We start from the raw sequence: 24,179 nt of genomic DNA, 5'->3' as shown, positions 1-24,179 counted from the left end.
AAATGACATGCTTCAAATCCTGTGTTCAGATACCAAATTAATATACATAATATAATTATATATATTATATAATTAACATAATAATAGCTAACATAGTTATGATATTCAGTTTTTACATAGATTAACTCATTTAATTAATTCAACAATCCTATGAGGTAGAAATTATTATTAGTATTCAGACACAAGATTTGGCTTTTAACCAATATACTACAGTGCTTCTTCACATAAACGTAATATAGGTGTTGGGGGAGAATGCCTTCTAGAAGTAAGTAAGAGGGAAAATTTTATAGTTTGAATGATTGATACATGCTAATCAAAACATGATTATAGTTAAAGTTTTGAATGTGGAAAAGAATAGCACATACTTAGCAACTGTAAAATGTTAAACTTAGATAATATTCAAGTCAAAATTCTTTGCTTATTTTTAGTACATATTCTATGTACCAGGCAGTGGCATAGGGTTTCTCAATCCTATGAGGTTTGTTTTTATTGTCCCAATTTTAAAGTGAAGAAGCAAGGTCCATATTCATGTGATTAAAGGCGTGATTTGACCTTTACGTTAAGGAGGAGAAAAAAAAATCTTCCGTGTCCTGCCAGACACATCCTGGAATTCCAGTGTCCAAACCAAATAATATATCAGGGCACTTGCCAATAATTATATTTGAATACAGCACTTCTTTGGAGAGGTGCCTAGATCTTCTGTCCTTACAGGAAAGTAAAGGAGAATTGTATAGTTTATATTCTGATACTCCCTTATCTTCAACTCAGTTACACTCACACCTCCATTAGCTAAATACCGGGAAGTAGGCAATAATTAATTAATTAATTAATAAAAAAGGTCAAGGGGGCACAAAATCTTTCCCAAAGGCCATCCTAAAACTTGATAGGGAGACATTTTGGGAGTTAGAGCCCCCCATTTGCTCTTGATATGCAGTCACCGTGGGTTTGTTCAGTTGTCTTAACCAGGCAAGTAATTCATGTCACCTTAATAACTCTGCTTGTGTTGTCAGTTTATTGATCCTTAAAATTATATATGGCATCTTATATTTGAAAACAGAAAGTTAGTACATTGCTTCACTTCTGAAAGTCATGGTGAATTATTACAGTTGTCTAAGTGCAACCTCATTACAGTTTTGGTTTCTTCATAGCATCCTGGGAGGGATCTTTGTATAGGAAGCATTTTCTTTTACTTTCTATTTCTTTCTATTAGAAGAAGGAAAATTAATTTTTAAACTGTAACGTATGGGTTGGATTGTTTGGGCTCCAGCAGAACTGAGAAACTGGCAAAACTTTGGGATACAATTTTATGCCTTTTTGTAGAAAGCCTTTCAACTAAGTTTAATTGCCTTTCTAATGAAATCAAAACTTGGGCAGGGTAGAGGGGTTTTTTTTTAAATCATTTTTTGTTGTCCTCACAGAAGCCATGGAGTACGGTCAACACATTGTTCCACAGCTTTCAGGAAAAACCTGTTTGTAGCAAGCCTAGTGAACTTGGTTGTTGCGATAGCTGCAGCTGGAAAGATGGCCTTAGTTCATGGGTTGATGCTTTTGAGAATAATTCTTGTTGGTGTTTACGAGAAAGAAATGGAAAAGTATTCTTAAAGTTAACATATGCCTCATTTAAACTTAGCAGCCTCGATTTATTTTTTAGTAACTTTATCTTGCCGTAAGGAAAAGAAGCTTGAAGATCCGTTATCACATATTTTCAGGACTACATTGTATTTCAGTTTTTGGTCCCATCACAGATAAGCTAATGGGTATAATGCGTCTCTTTTTAAGGCAGGGAGCCCATAACGTGAGCATTCATTTTAATATTTCCTGACGAACTCACTTATTATTTAATTGTTCAAAGGAAATTGTTCCTGCAGAAATTAAAGTATATTTTTACCAGGATAAATTTATAGTGATATGTAATTTTTTAACTCCAAAATTAGTATAGGTCTGCATTACATTTTATATCATTGAAACACAAGGAGTTCCACTTTCTTGGTTTCCAAAAATTCTTAGTAGATAGAAAGATAAAGGTACAGTCTTCTTTTAAATCAGTTTTTGAAGGTGAAACTTGAAAAAGTACCAAGAAAGCCTATTTTAGGAGGCCAAACGAACATGGAGTAGAGTGACACCTAGGCTCTGGTTCCTAGCAAACTGGACTTTGACCCTGCACTCTAATGAGCTGTGTGACCTTGAGCAAATCGCTTAAATTAAGGAAGATAAAACCTCATCCAAGATAATAATACCCAAGAGTTAAGGGTTATTGCGGGGTACCTTAAGTATGTGGCCATAGTAGGTAGCTTAAATTTTTTTTTAAAGTATGGCTCTCTAAAATTTGTAAAACAATGAAATTACTTACAATTATGGTATCTGTAAAAGATTTTCAACAGTCCTTTGTGTTGCCTATCTTATCATATACATATTATTTGTATTTTATTCCTTTTGAATGAGCTAGTTGCAAACCAGGACAGATAAAACATTTAGCAGAATTATCAGTTTTCTTGAGAAGTTTTATCATTGTGTATATGCCTAAAATTTCATTAGTATTGGCAGACTGTATCTTTCAGTATTTTGAAAGATTTTACCTATAGTTAAAGAAATTTAGAACATTTCATTGCCTTTGTCTACATTAAGGGAGACTGTTTCAAAGGAGAATTTGTGGTTTTTTTGGTAAGAGATAAGAAAGGGTACTATAGATTTGAGCTGGGTATGTTTTAGCTTTTATCCTGGAATTCAGTTTTGTCTTGTATATTTTAATTTATTTAGCATGTATTTAATGAGTACCTCCTATGTTATAGATCAGGGACAAGACTAGATACCTCATAAAAGTTGTTTTGGTTTGATTTATAATTTATTTCTGATCTGTGCTAGTCCTTGAATGATACTAAACATACTTTTTAAAAATCTCATTGTAAATAAGTTAGCAATTGATAGTTTCATGTCATTTTAATCCATGAGCTGTTTTAATTTTTTTAATGTTTATGTCTTTTTGAGAGCGAGAGAAAGTGGAGGAGGGGCAGAGAGAGACAAAGACACAGAATCCAAAGCAGGCTCTAGGCCCTGAGCTGTTAGCACGGAGCCCCACGTGGGGCTTGAACTCAAGAACCACCCGATCATGACCTGAGCCAAAGTCAGACGCTTAACTGACTGAGCCATCCAGGCGCCCTTCCATGAGCCATTATTTTAAACCCTAAGGCAAATTAAGAGATCCAACTCTAGATATAACCAAAAGAGTGTGTAAATGGCATTTTCAAATATTTTATTAATGGTCACATTTATAAATGTATACTTGTATGCTTGTATGCAACATGTGCTTATTTAAGGGCTGTGGCAAAATGATACTACAAATGGCAAACTTTAACTTGTGGGTAACAGAATTCAGGCCTCGTGACTTGTAAAGGAAAAAACTCCATCAGCCACTTCTAGGTCCTCTCTCATGTTTTCAAACTGAATTAAAATAAAGTTCAAAGTCTTAAGCTGTACACGTACTTCTCATACTGTAGAGTATTTAGATTGGGCAATTTACGTTTGCTGAATGTTTACCAGAAATATCCCAGTCATTATTTTTTTTTTTATAGATCTAGCCTAAGTTATAGCATTACACCTTTTGAAGCCACACTTATATTTAAATATTATATAACACACTTTTAATAGTAGTTCTGCCAGGTGTTTTTGAGGAACTCATTGAGTGCCCAAGTGCTGGTCAGTAAAATAGCTGTTGTCATTTTACATCTGTAAGAACCTTAAAAAAAAAAAAGTCAACATAAGAATGTTCCTTCACCGAAAAATCTCCTAATTATAGTATGGAAGTCAGAACTGGGTTCCAAATATGGCCCTGCCACTTACTAACCATATGACCTAGGGAATGCTACTCAACCTTCCTGATCCTTCATTTTCTCATTTGTTCTGATAGGTCATCACATAGAAATATTAATTCAAGGGGCTGGGTTCAGTTGGTTAAGCGTACAACTTCAGCTCCGGTCATGATCTCACAGTTCGTGAGTTCAAGCCCTGCATTGGGCTCTGTGCTCAGAGCCTGGAGCCTGCTTTGGATTCTGTGTCTCCCTCACTCTCTGCCCCTCCCCCTGCTCATGCTCTGTCTCTCTCTGTCTCAAAACTAAATTAAAAATTAAAAAAAAAAAAGAAAGATATTAATTCAAAGTCTTGCAAATAGCATGTATTCCTAAAATATGAAAACCATTGTATAACTTGTGTGTGCTAATTTGAGCTGAATTTTAAAGAAGAGTTTCATAAACCCAACTACAATTTTTTAAAATAAGGTCACCGTACTTAAAAAATAGTGGAAATCAGGTTAGATGGTGTTCTCACTTTCTGGAACACTGCTAAAAAAATTAGTGACTTCTTTGGTCCCTATTTTGGCAAAGTGTTCTCCCTCATGACTTCTAAATTTTTTATTAGGAAAAGAATTTAGCATAGCCAATAGTAGACAAAATAGTATAGCAGACCCCCATGTATGTGTCGTCTGGCTTTAACAATGATCCCCTCAACAGTCTCCTGTATCTTCTTCCTACCTCTCTCCCCATTCATGTTCTTTTAAAGTAGTTCCCAGCTAGAGTGTCATTTCAACCGTAAATGCTTTAGTATGGGTCTCTAGAAGATTAGGAGTCTTCTCCCCCACCCCCCATAAAAACAACATTTCCTAGGTATTTTAAAGAAAAGAAAGTGAGAAACTGAAGCAAGGCCCACATTTCTGTTGCACCTGCCCAACTTGCTTCACCAAGCTGGTGCTCATCTCTAAGGAAATCACTGCTGGCTTCATTTCCTCCCTTCTGGGCAGAGAAGGGTGTTGGTGGTCACTTGGCCATCAGAAAAAAAAGAAAAAGGTGGGGGGAGAGATCCAACAAAAATGCCAAAACATCAATTGGTGATCGAGAATTTGTGAGAAGACGGTCTAGTTTTCTTCTCTCCACCTTATTCTTCCCCTAGGTTCAGGCCTCTGTGGACTTGAGGGAAGGATCCCTGGAAGGAGAGGGAACAGGACAGGACTGGGAGCTTTGGGGTTGTGGTTTTGTTTGTCCGTTTTTGTTTTTTTAAGGAGAATTTAGAGATTTGGGGTCTCTTGATGGACTTTGGACTGCATCAGATTTTTTTCACGCCTTGCTGTCTTTCAACTTGCAGATGTTTGATACCTTTAATGGTCTGTACGCTGGGAGCGCATGACCAAGGTGGGCATGCTCCGTGAGGTATAGAGTCTGGGGCCTCTCTGTTCCTGCGTGTTTAGAAGTACCTCGTGCTCAGGATGCTGTGGAGAGCTAAGGGTATGGGAGTGGGAATTGTGAGGGCCCAGAAAAGCAGACACTGGGCTCAAGGCTGCGTTTTGACATTGCTCTCAGGGTTCACAAAGAAGATGTCATGGGTTATAGGACACAAGCCTCAGTTTAGGAATAAAGATTGTGCGTCTGGGTCACCATTTCCTCTGCTGACTCTGGGCCCTGATCAGGCCCAGCAGACATGGAGCAGAGGAACTCTGATAGCCAGGAAGCAGGCAAAGGCAGAGGAAGGGCCAGAAGGGACTAAATGACTTCATTCCTTAGGGTTGGGTTTTAGTAGTATTTATCCATTTTCCTTAAACTAGTGACTTCTTGCCCTGAGTAGGTTATTAAGTAGGAGAAATAGGGTTTTTTTTCTATTTCATTTTCCTATGAAAATGGGCTACAGGGAATAGCCCCAAACAGCTGAATTATTCAGATATAACAATTCCTAACTTAGTATGTTAATTTCAGGCTCTTTCGCCATTTCACTAGAGAGAGAAGGGGCAGAAGGAGTGTTTATTGAATAGGTCTACTAACTACAGGGCATTCTGCACAGTCTGTCAGATGCCTTATCTTTTTTCTCACCACGATTTTATAAGGGAGGCATTATCCTCATTTTGCTGATGAAACCAAGGTTCGGCAGCATCAAGATCACTTGTCTAGTAAGTGGTCATTGAAACGCAGGTCTTAGAATAGATTTCCATTATGTCTCTCTGCCAGGCAAGGTGAGAATGAACAAATCGTCAACAAGAAGGGGTCTGTTGGTCCAGGAACTGACTAATCAAGTCTGGAGCGGCAGCTTATTTTTTGAATTCAGTTAAGTGGTGACAAGACACGTTTACCATTTCAAGGATCTCTAATGCTCAAAATGAGTGTGGTTTATTTAGTGAAGGTGGAATACAATTTTTTTTCTCAAAAGCTTTCTGGAGAAAAGAGATCTGATTCATCAGTTCACATGGGAGCAAATGGAGCTATTGATCCGGTCAGGATAATACACCAAAGACATTCATTCACTTAGTTATAGTTTTTTATAGGGAGCATTTGGTAGCCTACGCTCTCTTAAGAGTCTGCCTTAATTATTAAGCGACCATAATGAGAAAGTACTGACGGAAGAGGAAACATAGGAAGAAATATGAGATGATACTGAGTATGGTTTCTTCTACTGTAGGTAATTACCTCTTTGACTTTGACCTCTGACACTTGTTCTCTGCATTCGGGCTCTGTGTACAGTGAAGGACGTCATACCTGCTGGGTGTTTACACATCGAAATCTCTAGGTCATGATGAGGCTTACTTAAACGGCCCACTTTTTCTAAGCTTCTACTCCAATGTCAGCCTCTACCACTTACTGTGTGACTTGGAGAGTGATTGGCTAACTTCTTAGAGCATATCATTTACTTAAAATGGGGATGATAATCGTATGCACTTTGTGTGATGGTTGCGAGGAACTGATGTATGTGTATCACACATAACTCACATAAGATGCACAACACCAAACCAGGAGGAACACGGTGGCCCCTTTAACAATGGTGGTGACAGTGATGAAGGACTTGTAGCACGCTGCACATTACGCAGCATGCCTGTGGCCGTGTAGATGAGTGGCGCTCACAGTCCACTGGAGGGGGTGGTGGCTATGATGGAACTTTGTCAGAGTCATGGGGAATGGCAGCATGTTAGGGGGATGGGAAAAAGGGACTTGTTTCTGCACAGGGATGTGAGGGTCATCTGGAAGTGGACTCATGAAAGTTGACTTTGTAGTTTTTTGTGATGCCTGTGGGCTTACATTATTTAATCCAAGAAGAACATTCACATCTTGGCAAATCTTGGATTAAAACTCCCATAGTACCTTTGATTAATTATGGGCTCTACTGGCATCTCAGACTTCCTATTTATTTTGGCAGCTGAACTACTGGCATAGGCTTTCCTTTCAAACCCAAATATTTTCTTTTCCCTTCTTCACTAGGGAAAGTTTAAGCCAGAAAGAGAAACTTCCATCGGCTGATATAGATACAGAGCTGTCTGGGAAGTGATGATCCCAGTAATGTCTGTCTTTACCGGGAGAGAGTGAGTAAAGGGAGGAGTAGCCGACTTTTGGCCTTGGCTCTTAATAATGTGGCTAAATTCAATTAAGTACTTCTTGTGTTTTAGATCCCAAGTCTAGAAATGCCAAAACATGCTAACTCAAGTATGAAACGACAAGAACCAGTAATAGAATGGTCATGGTGGTTGATTTGTTGAAATTGAACTTGATTGTCATCTTTTTCCAAGTTAGGCATCTTGGAGCTTGGAGTGGACTGTGTTTTGGGTTCTGAGAGCAAAGCTCTTTGCCTTTATTACAGAGACCTTAAAATGGCTGATGTAGAACATTTAGGCTGGACTGTATCACAGCCAGTCAGCCAGGATGTAAGCGCAGACACAACCCGAAGTATCCAAGGAAGTGAACCTGTTGAACGTAATTGCTTAACTCTGTGCTACTCAAAGTGTGGTCCCTGGCTTCACTTAGAAACTTATTAGAAATGTCACTTCTTGGATCCTACCCAGACCTACTGAATGAGATACTTTGTGGGTGGACCTTGCAATCTATGTTTTGACAAGACCTCCAGATGATTCTGATACACTCTCAAGCGTNAAAAAAAAAAAAAAAAAAAAAGGAAGCCACAAATGATGATTTTGGTTTGGGGTATAATTGCAGTCTAGTTGTTCTTCCTGTGGTAATAGACCAACAGGTTCATGTGTTTCTTTTGGCGACTGCTGGAGTGTTATGAACAGCCACGTCATCAGTTATTTGCTGATGTAAGGCTTCCCATTTTGCCATGGCAGTCAGGATTACTTAGGTGTAAGTTAAAAGGACGCGTCCTGCACTTTGAAATACTAATTTGTTTTAGCAGAATATTATTCTTTATCAACTTTGATCTTCATATTAGCTTGTATGGTTTTTTCCTTTAGAAATTGCCCTGTGAAATAGAGATGACAGAAACTGAAACCAACCAGTTACTAACATGCAACTCGATATATATTGTTATATTGTTATACAATAGATATATGTTGTTATATTATTATACAATAGAACAATAGAGTGTTTATTGTTATATTGTTATACAATTGTTATACATTATAGTGTTATATTGTAAACAATTAGGATTACAGAATAAAATGAAGTCTAAGTATTGGAGTCAAGTTTGCTTTGCTGAGCCTTGAAAATAATTGTACTCTTCTATTTTTGTTCGTGATTACTAAGCTCACATGCTCTAGAGTCAGAAGGCCTGGGTTCAAGTTCTGCCCCTCCGCTTACCTTACACTGATTTATTTATTTAATGACTCTGAATTTCCATTTCTTCATCTGTGAAAAGGGATAATTACTGAACATACCTCTTGTACAGGACTTTTGTGAGGAATAAAGAAGATCATACACGTAAAGCATTAGAGCTTGATGAATGTTAGCTGCTATTATTAGTCGTGTTGTTACTACTGTTAACTAACACTTCTGCTCCTGTGGTTGGCGGTAGATAACCTAGAGAGGCATTTGTGATAGATTTCCAATTTGTGTGCCACTTCTATTTGTCACCTCAACAGAAAGAAGGAAGATAAGGCCTCTTTTCTTATCTTTTTGGTACCACTGATATAATCCTATATTACTCTTATACATACTCTTATACATTTTGTTTATTTAAATATTTATTGAGAAGTATTTGAGTCCCTGCTATTGGCTGGACACTTGCCATCACCTTCCTGCTCCCTGGACCTTTTCAGCAGAGAGTCTCATACAAATATATGTCTTTTATTTTATTTTTTATTAAAAAAACTTTTTTAAAGTTTATTTTTTTGAGAGAGAGCCTGAGTGGGGGAGGGGGGGGCAGAGAGAGAGAGGGAGACACAGGATCTGAAACAGGCTCCAGGCTCTGAGCTGGCAGCCACAGAGCCCGACGTGGGGCTCAAACTCACAAACTGCGAGATCATGACCTGAGCCAAAGTTGGACGCTTAACTGACTGAGCCACCGAGGCACCCCTGTACAAATGTATGTCTTAATTAGTGTGGCCCTTTGACTGCCCTGGCCATTACCTTACCCAAGGAATTATCACCTGCTTTGGAGGGCAATTTTAGGCTTGAATCCTGACTAAGCTGCTGAACTATGCAGTAACCTGTCTGTGCGATAAACAGAATTTTCCTTAGTCTTAGTTTTTATCATGAAAACAGGAATAATGCCATCTAACTTATAAGAAGGTTTGAGGATTAATAAAATAGTATTAATAAAGTACTTAAAATAATGCCAGGTACTTAGTAGGTGTTCAGTAAAAGATTGTTCTGTTTTTCTACCTTTCCTCCCTTTAGACTGCCAAGAGAAACTGGTGATGATATGGTTTCTGGCATTTTTTGTTTTATGATAGTCTTTGCCCTTTCATCTGAAATCAGGACATCCCCTTCAACAAAGTAAATTTTTCAATTAAGTAAATTTTTCAATTAAGTAAATGTTTTTATTTAAAAAGCTTGTTTTATATTATGTATAGCATAAGAAAAAGTAATGACTGTCCTTCTAAGACTCTTAAGCTTCATTTTCTTATTCACCTGTGATTGACTCTCACCTTTTGGTGGCCGCAAAGTGATGAGCTTTCATTAGTCATTCTCCATTACGTTTTTGCTTTCTGCCGTAATCAGCAGTATAATTAAACTAAATCTTGGAAGAGCACAAACTAAGGATGTCAGAAATCTGGAATACAAATATATTTTGGAGCTAAAAAGAGTATGTTAGAGATCTAATCAAACGTTTTCCCTTTTCAGACCAGCAAAGAGGTCTGAAAGATGAAAAGTGCCCAAACTCACATGACCCACCAGTGGTGGCATTGGGGCGCCCTAGTGTCTGATGCTCATTCCACTGATTTATATTGATGTTCATATTTTGGTTATCAGCTCAAGTTCAACGTAGAAGAGCTGTCACCTAGCAAGGTTTCTGTTTTATAGTTAGTTTACTTTCTGGGAAATGGATCTTAGAAAATAGATAAGTGTTTATGATATTTGGCCCAATTAGCAATCAAAAAAGATAAAATCAAAGAACGAAATAGGGAAATCAAAGCGCTCTTGTTTTGGGGCACCTGGGTGGCTCAGTTGGTTAAGCGTCTGACTTTGGCTCAGGTTGTGATCTCATGGTTCGTGGGTTCGAGTCCCACATTAGGCTCTGTGCTGACAGCTCAGAGCCTGGAGCCTGTTTCAGATTCTGTGTCTTCCGCTCTCTGCCCCTCCCCCACTCATGCTCTGTCTCTCTGTCTCAAAAATAAATAAACTATAAAAAATTTTTTTTTATTAAAAAAAAATTTTTTTAAAAAGCCCTCTTGTTTTGATACTTTGGTTATCAGGTAGGAAGACCAGCATCGTTTGTGCTTATTCCTTGGGCTTATTTATTTGTGTCTACTCCTCCACCTACTTCCTAGTAGCACACTTAAATTTTAGCTTTTGTTTTTATTTTAATTAGAGGTTAAAAATGGATGGAAAAGATCAGCGAGAGGGAGTAAATCTAGAAGGATAAACTTTAGACTGTCTCTGAGAACAGAATGATTACTTGACAAAATGTATGGCTTTTGAACCCTTTGAATTGCCAACGCATCAAATCAAATAAAATGTTATACAGATGCAGTCATTTATCATAAGTGTAATAAGGCTGGACTGTGGGAAAGAATACATATTAGTCCAGGGTTGGCAAGAATGTGGGTATTATGCCATTGGGTCTGTACCTTGCACTTAAACCATCTGCAGTTTGTCCAGACACTGTTCCCTTTTGAATCCACACAGAGCCTGAAAATCCTTCTCAACACACTGCATCTGAGAATCAATACCAGTTGATCAGAGTTTATATATTGGTATTTGGTAATCTTTTTTTTTTTTTTTTCCCCAAAACCTGGGAATGAATGGTATATGTTAATTTTGTATTAAATTGTGAGAAATGAGGAGCACCTGGGTGGCTTAGTCAGTTAAGCATCTGACTTCAGCTCAGGTCATGATCTCATGGTTCATGGGTTTGAGTCCCACATCAGGCTCTGTGCTGTCAGCTCAGAGCCTGGAGCCTGCTTCGGATTCTGTGTGTCTCTCTCTCTCTGCCCCTCCCCCACTCATGTTCTGTCTCCATCTCTCAAAATGGAATAAATGTTAACAAAATTTTTTTTAAGTCGTGAGAAATGAAAGTTAGTATTAGTGTAAAAAGGATAGAGGGCTTGTTTTTAATCCCATAAAGCATTACTGAAAATTTAAAAATTTCCTTTAGGATTTAGATTTGAATATATTCCACCAGTTACAAGTCAGCGGTTATGTTAGCAAAAATCTTTATGTTTCAGGCAATATGCTGGGGGAGGAGGTAATGAAATGGCTTGGGTAAATTCCAGTTAACACATTTAGAAACTTATAGGTTAAAAAGAAGCTTATTTTTTAAAATACGTTTTTAAATATTTTTTTAAATGTTCATTTATTTTTGAGAGTGAAAGGGAGCCCGAGCAGGGGAGGGGCAGAGAGAGGGACATAGAGGATCCAAAGCAGGCTCCACGCTGACAGCAGAGAGCCCAATGTGGGGCTGGAACTCCTGAGCTATGAGATCATGACCTGAGCCAAAGTCAGATACTTAATGGACCAAGCCACCCAGGTGCCCCAAAAGGAAGTTTCTTTATTTTATTTTTATTTATTTTTAAATGTTTGTTTATTTTTGAGAGAGAGAGAGAGACAGAGCTTGAGCAGGGGAGGGGCAGAGAGAGAGGGAGACACAGAATCCACAGGAGGTTCCAGGCTCCAAGCTGGAAGCACAGAGCCCAATGTGGGACTCGAACCTCTGAACCATGCGATCATGACCTGGGCAGAAGTTGGACGCAGAAAGCTTCTTTACTTAATGGAAACAGCTGTCATAAACCAAAACATGCTGCTTCTCTTCAGTGATCTTGTTATTCAGTGATTGGCAAAATGCAAGTTCTGGAAATTCACAAGGTTGCTTACTGCTTTAGTTGCATTAAAAACAAACAAACTGAACACCTCCTACCCCACTACCCATTACAGCTATTTTGGCAAAAGAAAACCTACAGTTCTACAGCAGGAAAGGGAAAATGTGAGAATAAACGTTAAGGAAATAGGAGGGAAGAAACATTTTAAATATTTAAAAATTACTTGAAGGCATTCATTTATTCATTGCTTTAGCAAACACTTGTGCTTTCTACCTTTCATGTCCTGTATGAGGTGTAGTGACACAAGAAATCCAGGGCAAGGCTTCTCAACCTGTTTCACCTCACAGCACACATAGAAAACATAATTTTGAAACAGAGATCATCTGCTAGGAAGTTCCTGCTGCCTCAGTCCTTTGGGCTTAGGAGGTGAATATCTTGGCATGCTGTCACCCTTTGGAGTTGCATACGTTGGGAACATTTGATATAAGACATACTTCCTGCCCTTGAGAAACTGACAACACAGGCAAGTTAACAGACACCGAGAATTCTTGCCTCCAAGACTGGCTTTGTATCGGAGATAGCAGAGACAGTGGATGGCCTAGTTATAGGTGTGGTTCATAGATTTCGGAACAGTGGACAAATCTGGCAGCTGTAGAATAAGATAGTGGAATTTTGTTTTAACTTCTTTCTCAGGTAATGCCTCAGATGCACTTAGCTTCCAAAAGAATAGGCCATAAGAGTTTTGATTTTATTCAGTGCCGAAGATGAGGAAGGATAAAAACAGAGTGTCTCCCTTTTGGTGACACTAATCTCTAGAAATTCCAGTCCTGGCCACATGCCCTCCTGCTTCTCTGTAGACCATACTGAGAGGATGAAGATGATAAGGAAAGACTCGGGAAGAAAAGTGGGAAAGGTATTCTGGAGGGGGTGGTGCCAGGTCAGAACAGAATAGCACGTTAAGGCTTCTGCTCTCCATCCCCAACTTCATCCTCTGTACCCCCACGGGGAAAAAAACAACAACCCTCTAATACTGTATTTTAAATATTGGATTATATCCAAATGTAACTGTCCTCGAGCCCCTCAAGTTGCAGAGGTAAAGAAATTGGTGTCAGGGTGCCTGGGTGGCTCAGTTGGGTGAGAGTCTGACTCTGGATTTCAGCTCAGGCCGTGATCTCATGGTTTGTGAGTCTGAGCCCCACATTGAGCTCTGAGCTGGTGGAGCTGAGCCTGCTTGGAAGTCTCTCTTTCTCTCCTCTCTGCCACTTCCTGCCTGCATTCTCTCTCTCTCTCTCTCTCTCTGTCTCTCTGTCTCCCTCAAAATAGATAAATAAACATTTAAAAATTGGTATCATAAAACAATTCATTCAGTGAACATTCTGAATATCTACACGGTGGATGGTGATCCCTATTGCAGGGAAGTAGGGCAAGTAGTGTTACAGAAGGACAGAGGAGAAATTCCAGGTCGATCAAAAAATGCTCTTCAGTGAAGAACGTGCTCTATCGGTCTTAGGGTTCTAGAAGTGAGTAGGAAAGAGGAAAAGTGAGATTCAGCAAGTTTAAAAAAAAAAGGGTGGGGGACAAAATCAGGTGAACTATTTTAAAAGGCCAGAGCTTTGACTTAAAATTCATGTAAGAAAAAATAAAGCTGAAGAGAGGGTTATAGACTCATGCTTGTCGAATCCCTTTGGAAGCCCTTTTCCCATAATACTCTTGCACTTGGCTCTGCTCTGTATGTGCACCTGTTTATTCTTCAGGTGATTCCAAAACATGTATTCCTGCTTCCTTTCAGAATTTAATTTTAGAATATTTTCATCTCCTACTTGTCACTTGCCAGGCTAACCTTTCATTTTAGTTATCTCTAGTATCTTCCCTCCGAAGAATGCCAGAATAGTTGGTTCCTTGTATATTGAAAGATTTCTCACCCACTCTTGATGTGCATTTTGTTAAGCTGGGGTCTAGACCAACACTATTGATACCCTGTCTTCCCTTTAATTTTAATGGCAGCAAAATCAAGACTGCTTTGCCACTTAGTGGTCGTACAGACACTGGATAACTATTTTCAAACTCCAGGTTACAAGAATATGGCCATGCAGTAGCAGTATCTACTTATTGAATGCCAGCTTGGTACCTGAAGTGCTGGAATAAGTTTGGAAAGTTTTGCCATGTTTAGTGCAATCTTAAGTGGCAGATAAAGATTATGACTTTTAGTTTTACATTTGTTTCAAGTCGTTGATGACATGGAAATTGGTGTTAGTTGCCTTTATTAGTGAAAGTAATGCTTCTATTGAAATTATTAGAAATGAAATCACTCTTTGCTGACCCCTGGGTACTTTGGTGGTTTTGATGTTTTGGAAGTATTAAAAATAAAATGTGGTGGTAATGTACGTTACACACAGAGAGAGTAAAATTGCCCCATTTTGTTCCGTGTCCCACTGGATGCAGCTTATTGTCTCCTTTTGTAATTAAAAGCTATTTTAAAAGTGGTTTGTGCCTGTTTGTGTTTGCAGGATCGCCCCAGAACATTTGACATGCACTCACTGGAGAGTTCACTCATTGACATCATGCGAGCCGAAAACGATTCCATTAAAGGTAATTTTTAAAATCTAACTATTTGATCTTAGTGAATAGTTAAACATTTGTTTTATCTATGTAATCTCATGAGCAATATGGCAAATATTATGGGTTCATATTTGGTAGGTGGTCAGTTCCATCAATTTTATGCACGTACCTCTCTTGTGAAAAAGATCAAACATATTTGGTGGGTGTCCACCGTAGGCCCTTTGCAATACCAATTAAGATAACTACAAGAGCCCTAATTTAATGGACAACATGAACCATACCCTTCGTTTTTTTATATCTGAGGCAAAGAGTGCTCAGGATCTCAAACCCCTCTCGGTGTCTCTGCTCTTGACAGTGACTGTACACTAGTAAGAGTTCAGATGTACACAGAGGTCTTGGTCCAGTTGCACATTTAAAAAAATGGCCAAGTTTCAATAAAATGAAGGTTTATTATTGAACTATTTTTTTATGGATTAGGCTAAGAAAAAAATAGTGCTATTTCTGGATTCTGCTCTCAATTCCATTACTGACTGGCTCTGTTATTTTGAACAGTACATTTTATTTTGCATAGGCCTTAATTTTTCATCTTTATAATAAGAGGCTTAGCCTCTCTGTTAAAGTAAGGCACTTAGAATGGGTAAGCTTTAAAAATAAAATATACATGCCAGGACTCCATTCCAGGTGTGGGATGGGACTTGGCCTGTTAGTTTTTTAAGTGTCATGTGATGCTCATGGGTAACCAGGATTGAGAATTACCAGACTAGGTAGTCTCTAATGGCCCTGCCAGCTCTGATTTTGTGAAAACTACCCCACAAAAGAAAATACTTTCTGCACACAAATGTCCATTTACTTTACAGCAGCATTGGTTGTTTTGTTTCTTTGCTTGTTTTTTTTAAAGAAATTTGGAATGTTTGATATATCCGGTCATCCCATTTACTTGTTCATTTATTCGTTCGTTCATTCATCCATCCATCCGTTCATTCATTCATTCATTCATTCAGTGTTTATGATCCTACTTTGTGCCAGAGACACAGCTTTGCACTAGGGTCAAAGGTGGCAAGACCGCCTGTGACTTTAAGTGGTGACCCGCCCGGCCTGGTTTTCCTGCAAGTTTGGTTGATTATATGACTGCTGCAGTCAAACTTCTGAGTATTTTTCAACAGACGACCAATGGTAAATTTTTTTCAGGAGAGCTTTTTGAGGTCTGGAGAGATGAAAAATAATATGCGAAAAAAGTATGCATCCAGCTGTTGAGATAACTTTGAAATAATAATATTTTTGAAGATCTTCACTGAATTCCCAATGGAATTCTGATGGGCGACTCTAATCCGGATACACACTCAGTTTCTGAGGAAAGATGATCTCTCATTCAGAATTTATCTTTGCCATTTCTTAGCACTCGGACTTTGGGTAGTATTTCAGCCTCTTTGTCACTTCTTTCTGTTTTCTTATCAGAAAAGTGAGGAGAGTCTAAGGCCCTTTCTAGCACCAGAAAAACGACACGCTCTTAAAAAGTGTAAGCTAAAGGAGAAATTTGAATATGGTCAGGGGAGTGTACCAATTAGTTATGGGAGATGTTGTCACTTGAGGATGTTGGATAGAGGGTACATGGGATCTCTCTGTACTAGTTTTTGCAACTTGCTGTGAATCTGCAGTTATCTCAAAATTAAAAGCTAAGTGCAGAAAAAGTAGCTAAATAATAAACATTTGTTTATTCTTAATGTATTTGATTCCTTCAGCAACTTTCTTTTTTGGGGAGCTGGGGGAGAGCCTCTTACGTACTTGATACTAGGGATAATGAATAATTAGAACTCATTTTTCATGATATGTGCTTATTTCTTTTCATTTCATGATATTTTTACTCTATTTATTTAATTTCATGGTAAGTACATTTCAGAGGAAACAACAGTTTCCAAACAGTAGCAGATATAAGCCGTTTATTTTGTGATGCTTGGAGGAAGCAAGTCCTAACTAGTACTTAGGCTAGAAATAAGAGTTTGCACACATTATTCTAATCGGACTGACAGTAGCATTTCCTTGATTTATCAGGTATAGCCAGGATATCTCTCAGGTTTATTTCTATTTATTCTCGTTTGCTGAATCATTGTGTAAAGTTCTGCTTTTATTCCGTAATTCCTGTTTAATTTTTTCTTACCAACTTTAACCCCACCTAAGTTTCTTTAAGCTGATTCTGTAGGGATAATGAAAAGTTAAGTCTGATGACGGAAAACATCACATCTGATCAGCCTGCAAAAGTTTTGTAAAATAGTGATTTGTATAAAAGGAAGTGTGGCAGTGTAGAAAGTCCCATTGGTTTTGGAGTCAGATAGATGTGGCTTTAAATTGCCATTCTGGAGGCGCCTGGCTGGCTCAGTCGGTTGAGGGTCCGACTTCAGCCTAGGTCATGATCTTGCCATTCCCAAGTTCGAGCCCCGCATCAGGCTCTATGCTGACAGTTCAGAGCCTGGAGCCTGTTTCAGATTCTGTGTCTCCCTCTCTCTCTGCCTCTCCCTTGCTCACACTCTGTCTCTCTCTGTCTCAAAAATAAATAAACATTAAAAGGAATAGTGATTTTATAAAATATATTATGAATGACTTTATTTATATTTAATCCTTCATTTGCAGTTCCTTATAGAAACGTGATTTGTTGAAATGTGTTTAAATAATAAGTCCTAAAGCTGATATAAGACCTGTAAGTCGGATGGATTGATATGGCTATATTATTCATTGATATGGCTATATTATTCATTTAAATTTAAAAAAAAACCAACAGAAAACTAAGTTTTGCTTTTCCTTTAGGGAAAATAAATCTCCGTCAATGTAGTGTGGTTTAAAATTTAATTTTGCAGTCAACAGACAAAATGCTTAATAGGTCTAAGAATAGAGCTGTTGAGTTTCTTTATGAATGTCTTCTAGATTCCAACTGGCTTGTTTAAAACCTTTCATCTTTTTATATATTTTTTTTAACATTTTAACAAATGTGCAAAAGGAGTGCCTGGCCTTCATTTCATAACTTATGTTAGTTTTATCTACAGTTCAAATAGTTTCTCTAAGAATTTTAAGGTGACTATCATTTTCTCATGTACAGAGGATTAGCTCCTTGGAGGAAAAGGGTCCTCCCTCTACCTTATCTCCATGTCCTGTCTCTGATCAGCCGGCATGTTTGTATGTTATTTTTACCCACGAAATTGTATATTGCATTGTCTATAACCAATGCCAGTAACAGTGCATAGAAGCCCTTTCCCCAGAGACTGATTTCATTTTCTTTACTGCACACCCAGTCTCGTAAGCTAAGAGCATGAGCTCTAGACGGATTTTGCGTTTTGATCTCCCAGGTGGCAGGTTGCTCCTAGCTACGGAATTATCAAGGCTTATCAAGTATTTTCTTCAGCGGGACAGAAGAATTTTTACTGTTGTAGGTGGTCAGCTGATCATTCGGGGAATATTATATCTTACTGTTATTTGTCTTTTCTTTTGCCTGTGAAATTGGTACTTACCGTTTAGAAATGGAGCAGCATGAAATACATTAAAACCACATGCGAGTACATCTGTTTTCAGCCTTCTGAAGCATGGGTTGGACACAGTGAAATAAAGATTCACGAAATGGTATTATAGTCAGTACACCGTAGGAAAGACCTCTGAATATTAAGAAATTAAGGACCCTTCCCCGCCCCCCCCCACCCCTTTTCTGTCTGGGAAGGGAATAAAAAGAGTATAGATATAAACCAAAAAGTAGCCATTATGGAGCAGAAGCAGAGGGAGATGCACTGGAATAAAGAGGGAGAGGTAGTACTTGAAAATTATCAGATGTCAGATGGAGTAAAACAATCCACAGTTTCATAATTGTGGTTGAGCATCTTAAATCCTGTATACGAGAGCAACTTAGTATCTAGTTTGCTTCATTTCACTAGAAAGCGAAATGAGACAGCAAAGTTATTGAGAGAATAAAGGCAATCTGTAAATTGTTAAAACAGCATAGTTGTTCTTCAGATATTCATCAACTAAATTATGAGTCAGAATATGATAGTTTTCCTCAGAATATTGTGAAATTGGAACCTCTTTCTCTCTATATTGTTAGAGAATGTATCTTCAGTTTTTGGAAGAGGGACTCAATGTATTCACCCAATCCCTCTGAGTTTCAGGCATTTTAAATACTTGATATGAGTGTAAGCAATAGTGATAGCATTCAGAAATGCAAGTCGTTTCAAGTGCCAGTCTTTTCCATATCCCCTGGTGCCCAAGAAATCTATTGCATATGTAGAGTAAGGAGTGGGAGTATGTTATACAGTTAGACATTACTGCCACACTTGCTTCATGCATTCATTTAATAAGAATTTATTTTAAGAGCTGGATCTACTCCAAAAATGCTATGTATTTAATTCCTGATTGCCAAAGATCTCCTGACCTTGCGTTTTAAAATATTTTTGGTGTATGTTTTTCTTTCTTTATTACACATTAAATTTGGGGACCCTTCCCCCACTATTTTTAATTGCTGTGGATTTGTTTGAAACAAACGCTTAAATGAGTAGGCAAGTGATAATTCCATCTGTGCCTCATTTCTTTGTTGCTAAGCAAAAGAATTTATAATGATCTCTCTAGAAGAAAATCATGAAACTCTGTTGAAAGTTTAGTACACAAAGCCTGTTTCATTTACTTTGTATAAGTTTTTTATGTCACTTAAGAGAATGACCGTTGGGATCATTTAAATTCTTTATAGTAGGGGGAGGATAAAGTTAGTCTTAAAAAAAGATACCATAAAGAAGAACCAGGAAGCCTCACATTTTCCTATGATACACAATTCTTTTGATAAGCCTATATCCCAAATTGCAGCCATCTAATTCTGTATTTCAAGAGCAGATGTTGCATACTGATACAGATGTGTTGGAACATATATTGCAGAGTGGCTTTATGCATACTTGAGATAGTTCCAAAAACTTTTTATGAGGGTTGCGGAAAATAGGACATTTAATTTCGTTGTTATAAAACTGAATTGTGGAGTGAATATAATTATAAAAACAAAAGGAGCTCTGACTACCAAAGCTTCGTCGCTGTAACGGTGGAATGATTTATTTCAAACGGTAGTGAGGGGGCATTATTTCCTGTAGTATTGAACCCTGTGCCAGTTGAATCAGATTGCCTGTGGCAATTTGAGAAAAGACTACGCTGCACTGCTCTGCACCCCACGCCTCGGTCCCTTTTGTAGAGGACAAAATGAACCTTTTCTTTTAAGGGAGATTTAACAGAGCCTGATACAAAATATCACAGAGAAGAAATGGATAGTGCAAAGCAGCTACTTTTGCTGGTGATTCTTAATCAACTTTCTCCTTCCAAGCAAGTTACTATTACTTGGTGTCAGACGTCTCCTGGGGAATTGGGGGATCTGTAAATATTACCCGTCTGGAAGATTCAGACTCCCAATCAGGCAGCTGCTCTGAAAGCCCGGCTGGATCCTTCCTGAACTCGGTTGGTTCTTTCTTGCTCTGTTTGGATGATACCAAGTAACTCAGAGCAGCATGGCAGGGGAGTGGCAAAGGCCTCCAGAGGGTAGAAAATGGCCTTCCTTCTAGAAGCTTCATGAGTGGTAGAGTAAAGTACATCGCCAAAATGCAGCTTAAACTCGGCCACAGTGAACTTGAAGTGGGGCTGTTTAGGAATGAAATGAAGTGATTTCCTCTCCTTTCGCACCCTCCCTTTTATGACTGTAGAAATGGAACATCCTAAACAGTCTTTCTCTTTTGCTGGGCTCTAGGGTGCCGCAGGATGGGACCTGGGCTTCTGTGTTGAGGTAACTTCTTTTGTGAGCGAGGAGAGGACAAAGTAGTGGGGCACGCTTTCCTTTGCATCACCGAGGCAGGGTACGTTCTTAGTTTTGGACTGCTGTCTGTTTTCTGGTTTACTACCGGTCTGGATTTGTTGGATTCCTCTGTGTAGGCAGAGCCTACAAAGGTGTGGATTTCGAACAGCGTGGCTACACTTTTTCAGATTGGGGATCGCTCTTGTTTTTGGTTTTGTTTTTCTCTTTGAAGAGGGGGAGGGGAGGCTTGGCAGAACAAACTGTGATGTGTGTGAACTCTGACGTGCTCAGGGCACTGGACCTTTAGCCTCTGAACCGAAACCAGCTTCTGACCATATTAAACACTCTCTGTGCTGTGTGTCCAGACCCTCCTCTGCCTGATTTGTTCACATAACATATCCTGGGAAGCAGATCCTTTGCCCTCTACCCTCCACACACCTGTGATAGAATATGGACCCTTGTTTTTATTTGTTCTGAAAATCACATAAGCAGTTGTCACAAAGGGGGAGTTGTCTTATGTCATCCATGATGTGGGTTCAGAATGACTTAAGCAATCCTCTTAATCCTGAACCTGGAGCACAGAGAATCTTACTCTGAGTCTATGAAAATTGAGGAGTCCTCTTAAAACATTGTTAAACTCTGATTTTACCTGGATGAGAGGTGAGGGTAAAGGGGAGGGGTGGGGGTGGCTGGGTGCGAGCGAACTTTTTGTAGAAGGTTAAAGATCCTAAACATTCTTTAAAAGAAGCTTTTAACTTAGTAACTTTTCCCCCCTTTACAATTGTGTTAAGGCTCACGTGTGTTAAGGCTCACAATTGCATTAAATATTTGATGGCTGTTGTGACTTAATTTTGTTGGATATACATTCAGAGCAGGGACTGGTGATGGAATCAACTACACGTGACAGTTAACACTTAGAAATACCAAGAAAATAATAACTTAGAAAAAAAAAGCAGCAGTCAGGTAGCAAATTAACAAGTGCTTTTCTGTAATGTTTTACCCTTTTTGTGTTGTGCAAAAGTTAGTAAGTATAGGTATGACAGTATGACAAGGCAATAATACTGTTTTCTGTTCAGAATTGAAATCAGAATGATAGTTAAACAGTGATGTCTTCAGACTTTGTCAACAGTTTGCCAGTGTTAAATATTAGGGAGCTTCCTACTCTAGAAAAATAGTAGAAGGAAGTCCAGAATATTTATAGAGGTCCATTTTGTTTATGCTCTGCATCCAAATTAATAATAGTATACGTGCACCTTTTGATAGTGTCACTTAGTATTTTTGTTTTCCCCTTCTATATTGTACAAGGAGAGAGGTGCCTTGCTCTCTTATTTTGTGACAGGTACTAAACCAGCCCTGAATACTAATATCTGCATAATGAAAGCTCTCTTGATAATGGAGTAATATAATAGGGAGTAGTCTTCAAAGAGGTGAAGACTTTCCCTTGACCCTGTTATTTATAATCCTTGAATATGTTATTTGCTGACTTTGAGGGAGGGAAGCAGAGCTCCCTGATTCAGAGCTGTCATAAAAATATCCAAGATTCTCCTTGCATTCAGTTCAGTAACAGGAAGGACAGAGCAGTTGCACAATTGTGCCACAAAATTATTTCTTCCTTGATATGTGTGGAATTTCCACACAGTGTATGCAGGTGATTCATTTAGCACCTATATACGCCTGGTATGAGGAATTTCTCTATCCCACAGCTCCTTATTTTTCCTCCTCACATTACCACTATCCTCACTACTAAAGTTAACCAGATGGAAAAGAGGGAAAACTCTGAATTTGTTCAGCGGTAAAAATTTGCAAAAGGAGTACTTTGTAACTGATTTTGAACTAGTTACGACTTCTTGAATCAGGTATTGAGACGGCCCGGCTGCCTCTGGGCTTCTATTTTGTCTAATTGACTGATTCTGAATTCAGTCCCACATCAGTGCGCTCTGTTCTAAAAGCAAGGCTTTGTTTTATTCTGGGTATTACCTGGTAACCAGTCAATTAAGAACATTAGTGGAACTCTGCAGGGAAAGCAGTTCCATAATCTCTTTGGAATCCAGTTGGGCTGATGCCAGTTGCTATACATTGGGAAAGAGAAGGAGGAATCAACCAATTAGAGGACCCTTTTTTCATTCTCAAGAAACCAACAATAAGTGCAAATCTTAATTCCGAAGAGCAGTCATGATTAATTGAAGTATAAAGAACTTAAAAAAAAATCATCTAACTTCTACTGGCTCTAATATTCCAAATAATAAATGCCTGGTATGGTTAATTAAATACAGGATATTTAAGTGAGACACTCGATCCCTTTACTGTAAATGATCAGTAGTTGTTACCTTATAACAGATTTTTTCCAAATTGTGAGAAGTGAAAAGGGAAGCATTTCGGATGGTGCCTGAACCTGGCTCTGCCATTAGCAGTTATACGGCCTTAGGTCCATCGCTTCTCTCTAGATTTTAGTTTCCTCATCTGGGAATGGAAGGATTGAACATAATGACCTTTAAACTACTGTTAGCAATTCCATAAAGTCTCTCTGACATGGTCTTCCTAAGCGACAACATTGAAGATTGTTGTTGTTTGATGACTAAAAGTAGCATATGGATTTCATGTGAGTTTGGGTGTGGCACTATTTAATACTGATTAGTTGTAGAAAGGGTATACCAGGAATCAAATAAATGTAGTCAGCTGAATGAAGGCTTTGTTTTTAGACTGCATCTTTTCCTTTTGAGATAGGCCTAAAAATATTATGTTTAGGAAGCAGTTGTTTAAACTTGGCCTCATGGAATGTTTTTGTTCTCAATTTGTGGACCATGGGCCTCTTCAACCATGGGAATTATTTGATGGGGCCTATGAACCCATTAGGACTGAGCATTCCAGTTAGGTGATAGATACGTCATTTACATATACAGGATTATCTTTCAAAAGCATATGGATGCTGATGTAATGTAATTAAAATACATTTCAAAGTGTTACTCAATTCATAGTAGCCTTTTATTACTAAGGTTGTTTGTTGTTTTACTGGGCAGTAGTCATGGAGTGGGGGTTGGGGGGTCACATTAGTTCGTGTGGTGGGGGGGCTCTCTGAAATATTTTGATTAAAGTAGGTCTTAATAATTATAACAAGGTTATGACACACTGCCCTAGAGATCTTCTTTAATGGTTCTTTTTTAAACTGCCATTAGGATGTACCCCATTACCAAAAAGAATGTAGCATAAGAAGGAATTTAATAGAGGAGATGGTGAGGATGAAGGCATAGAGGAGCGAGGAGGTCAACTTGCCTTATCCTGGATTATTATCTCCACCAAAATAGCGTTTTGGAACTTTGTCTTTGACATCTAAAGCCATCTTTTTGCCCTATGAGTTAGGGCTAGGAGTGGCTGTTTACACTACATCTGGCACGGTGCTAGGGTACCAGGGAGCCCTATGACAAGAGGTGTACAGCCTGGAGTTGGGTGGCATGGTGGCCCTTGTTAGGAGGGGGAGACAGCCTTCTTTAAGTCACATGGTTTGGAAGCACCTTACGTTTGAGCTCCTGCTTATATTCCAGTTCCACAAATATTTGAGCACACTCTACGTACCTAGTAGTAGTAGATCGAAGGACACATTAGATGCCAGTCTACAGTTTCCTTTTTCGAGAGAGACCTGGACATTCTGTACAG

The 24,179-nt window shown here is 38.6% G+C and overlaps 1 protein-coding gene across 3 annotated transcripts in view; it reads left to right on the top strand.

Annotated features, from left to right (window-relative positions):
- CPEB4 (cytoplasmic polyadenylation element binding protein 4) overlaps window positions 1-24,179 on the top strand; it is a 64,412-nt gene that overhangs the window by 5,117 nt on the left and 35,116 nt on the right. For all 3 annotated transcript variants that reach the window (XM_077757287.1, XM_077757285.1, XM_077757284.1), the window contains exon 2: window positions 14,683-14,764. In XM_077757287.1, coding sequence (XP_077613413.1) covers window positions 14,683-14,764 — 82 coding nt within the window. The remainder of the gene's footprint in view (window positions 1-14,682; window positions 14,765-24,179) is intronic.

Source organism: Crocuta crocuta, unplaced genomic scaffold (assembly GCF_008692635.1).
Source record: "Crocuta crocuta isolate KB4526 unplaced genomic scaffold, BGI_CrCroc_1.0 scaffold131, whole genome shotgun sequence".
Lineage (NCBI taxonomy): Eukaryota > Metazoa > Chordata > Mammalia > Carnivora > Hyaenidae > Crocuta > Crocuta crocuta.
The sequence above is the reverse complement of the archived record's forward strand: the minus strand, read 5'-3'. Positions and strand labels throughout refer to the sequence as shown.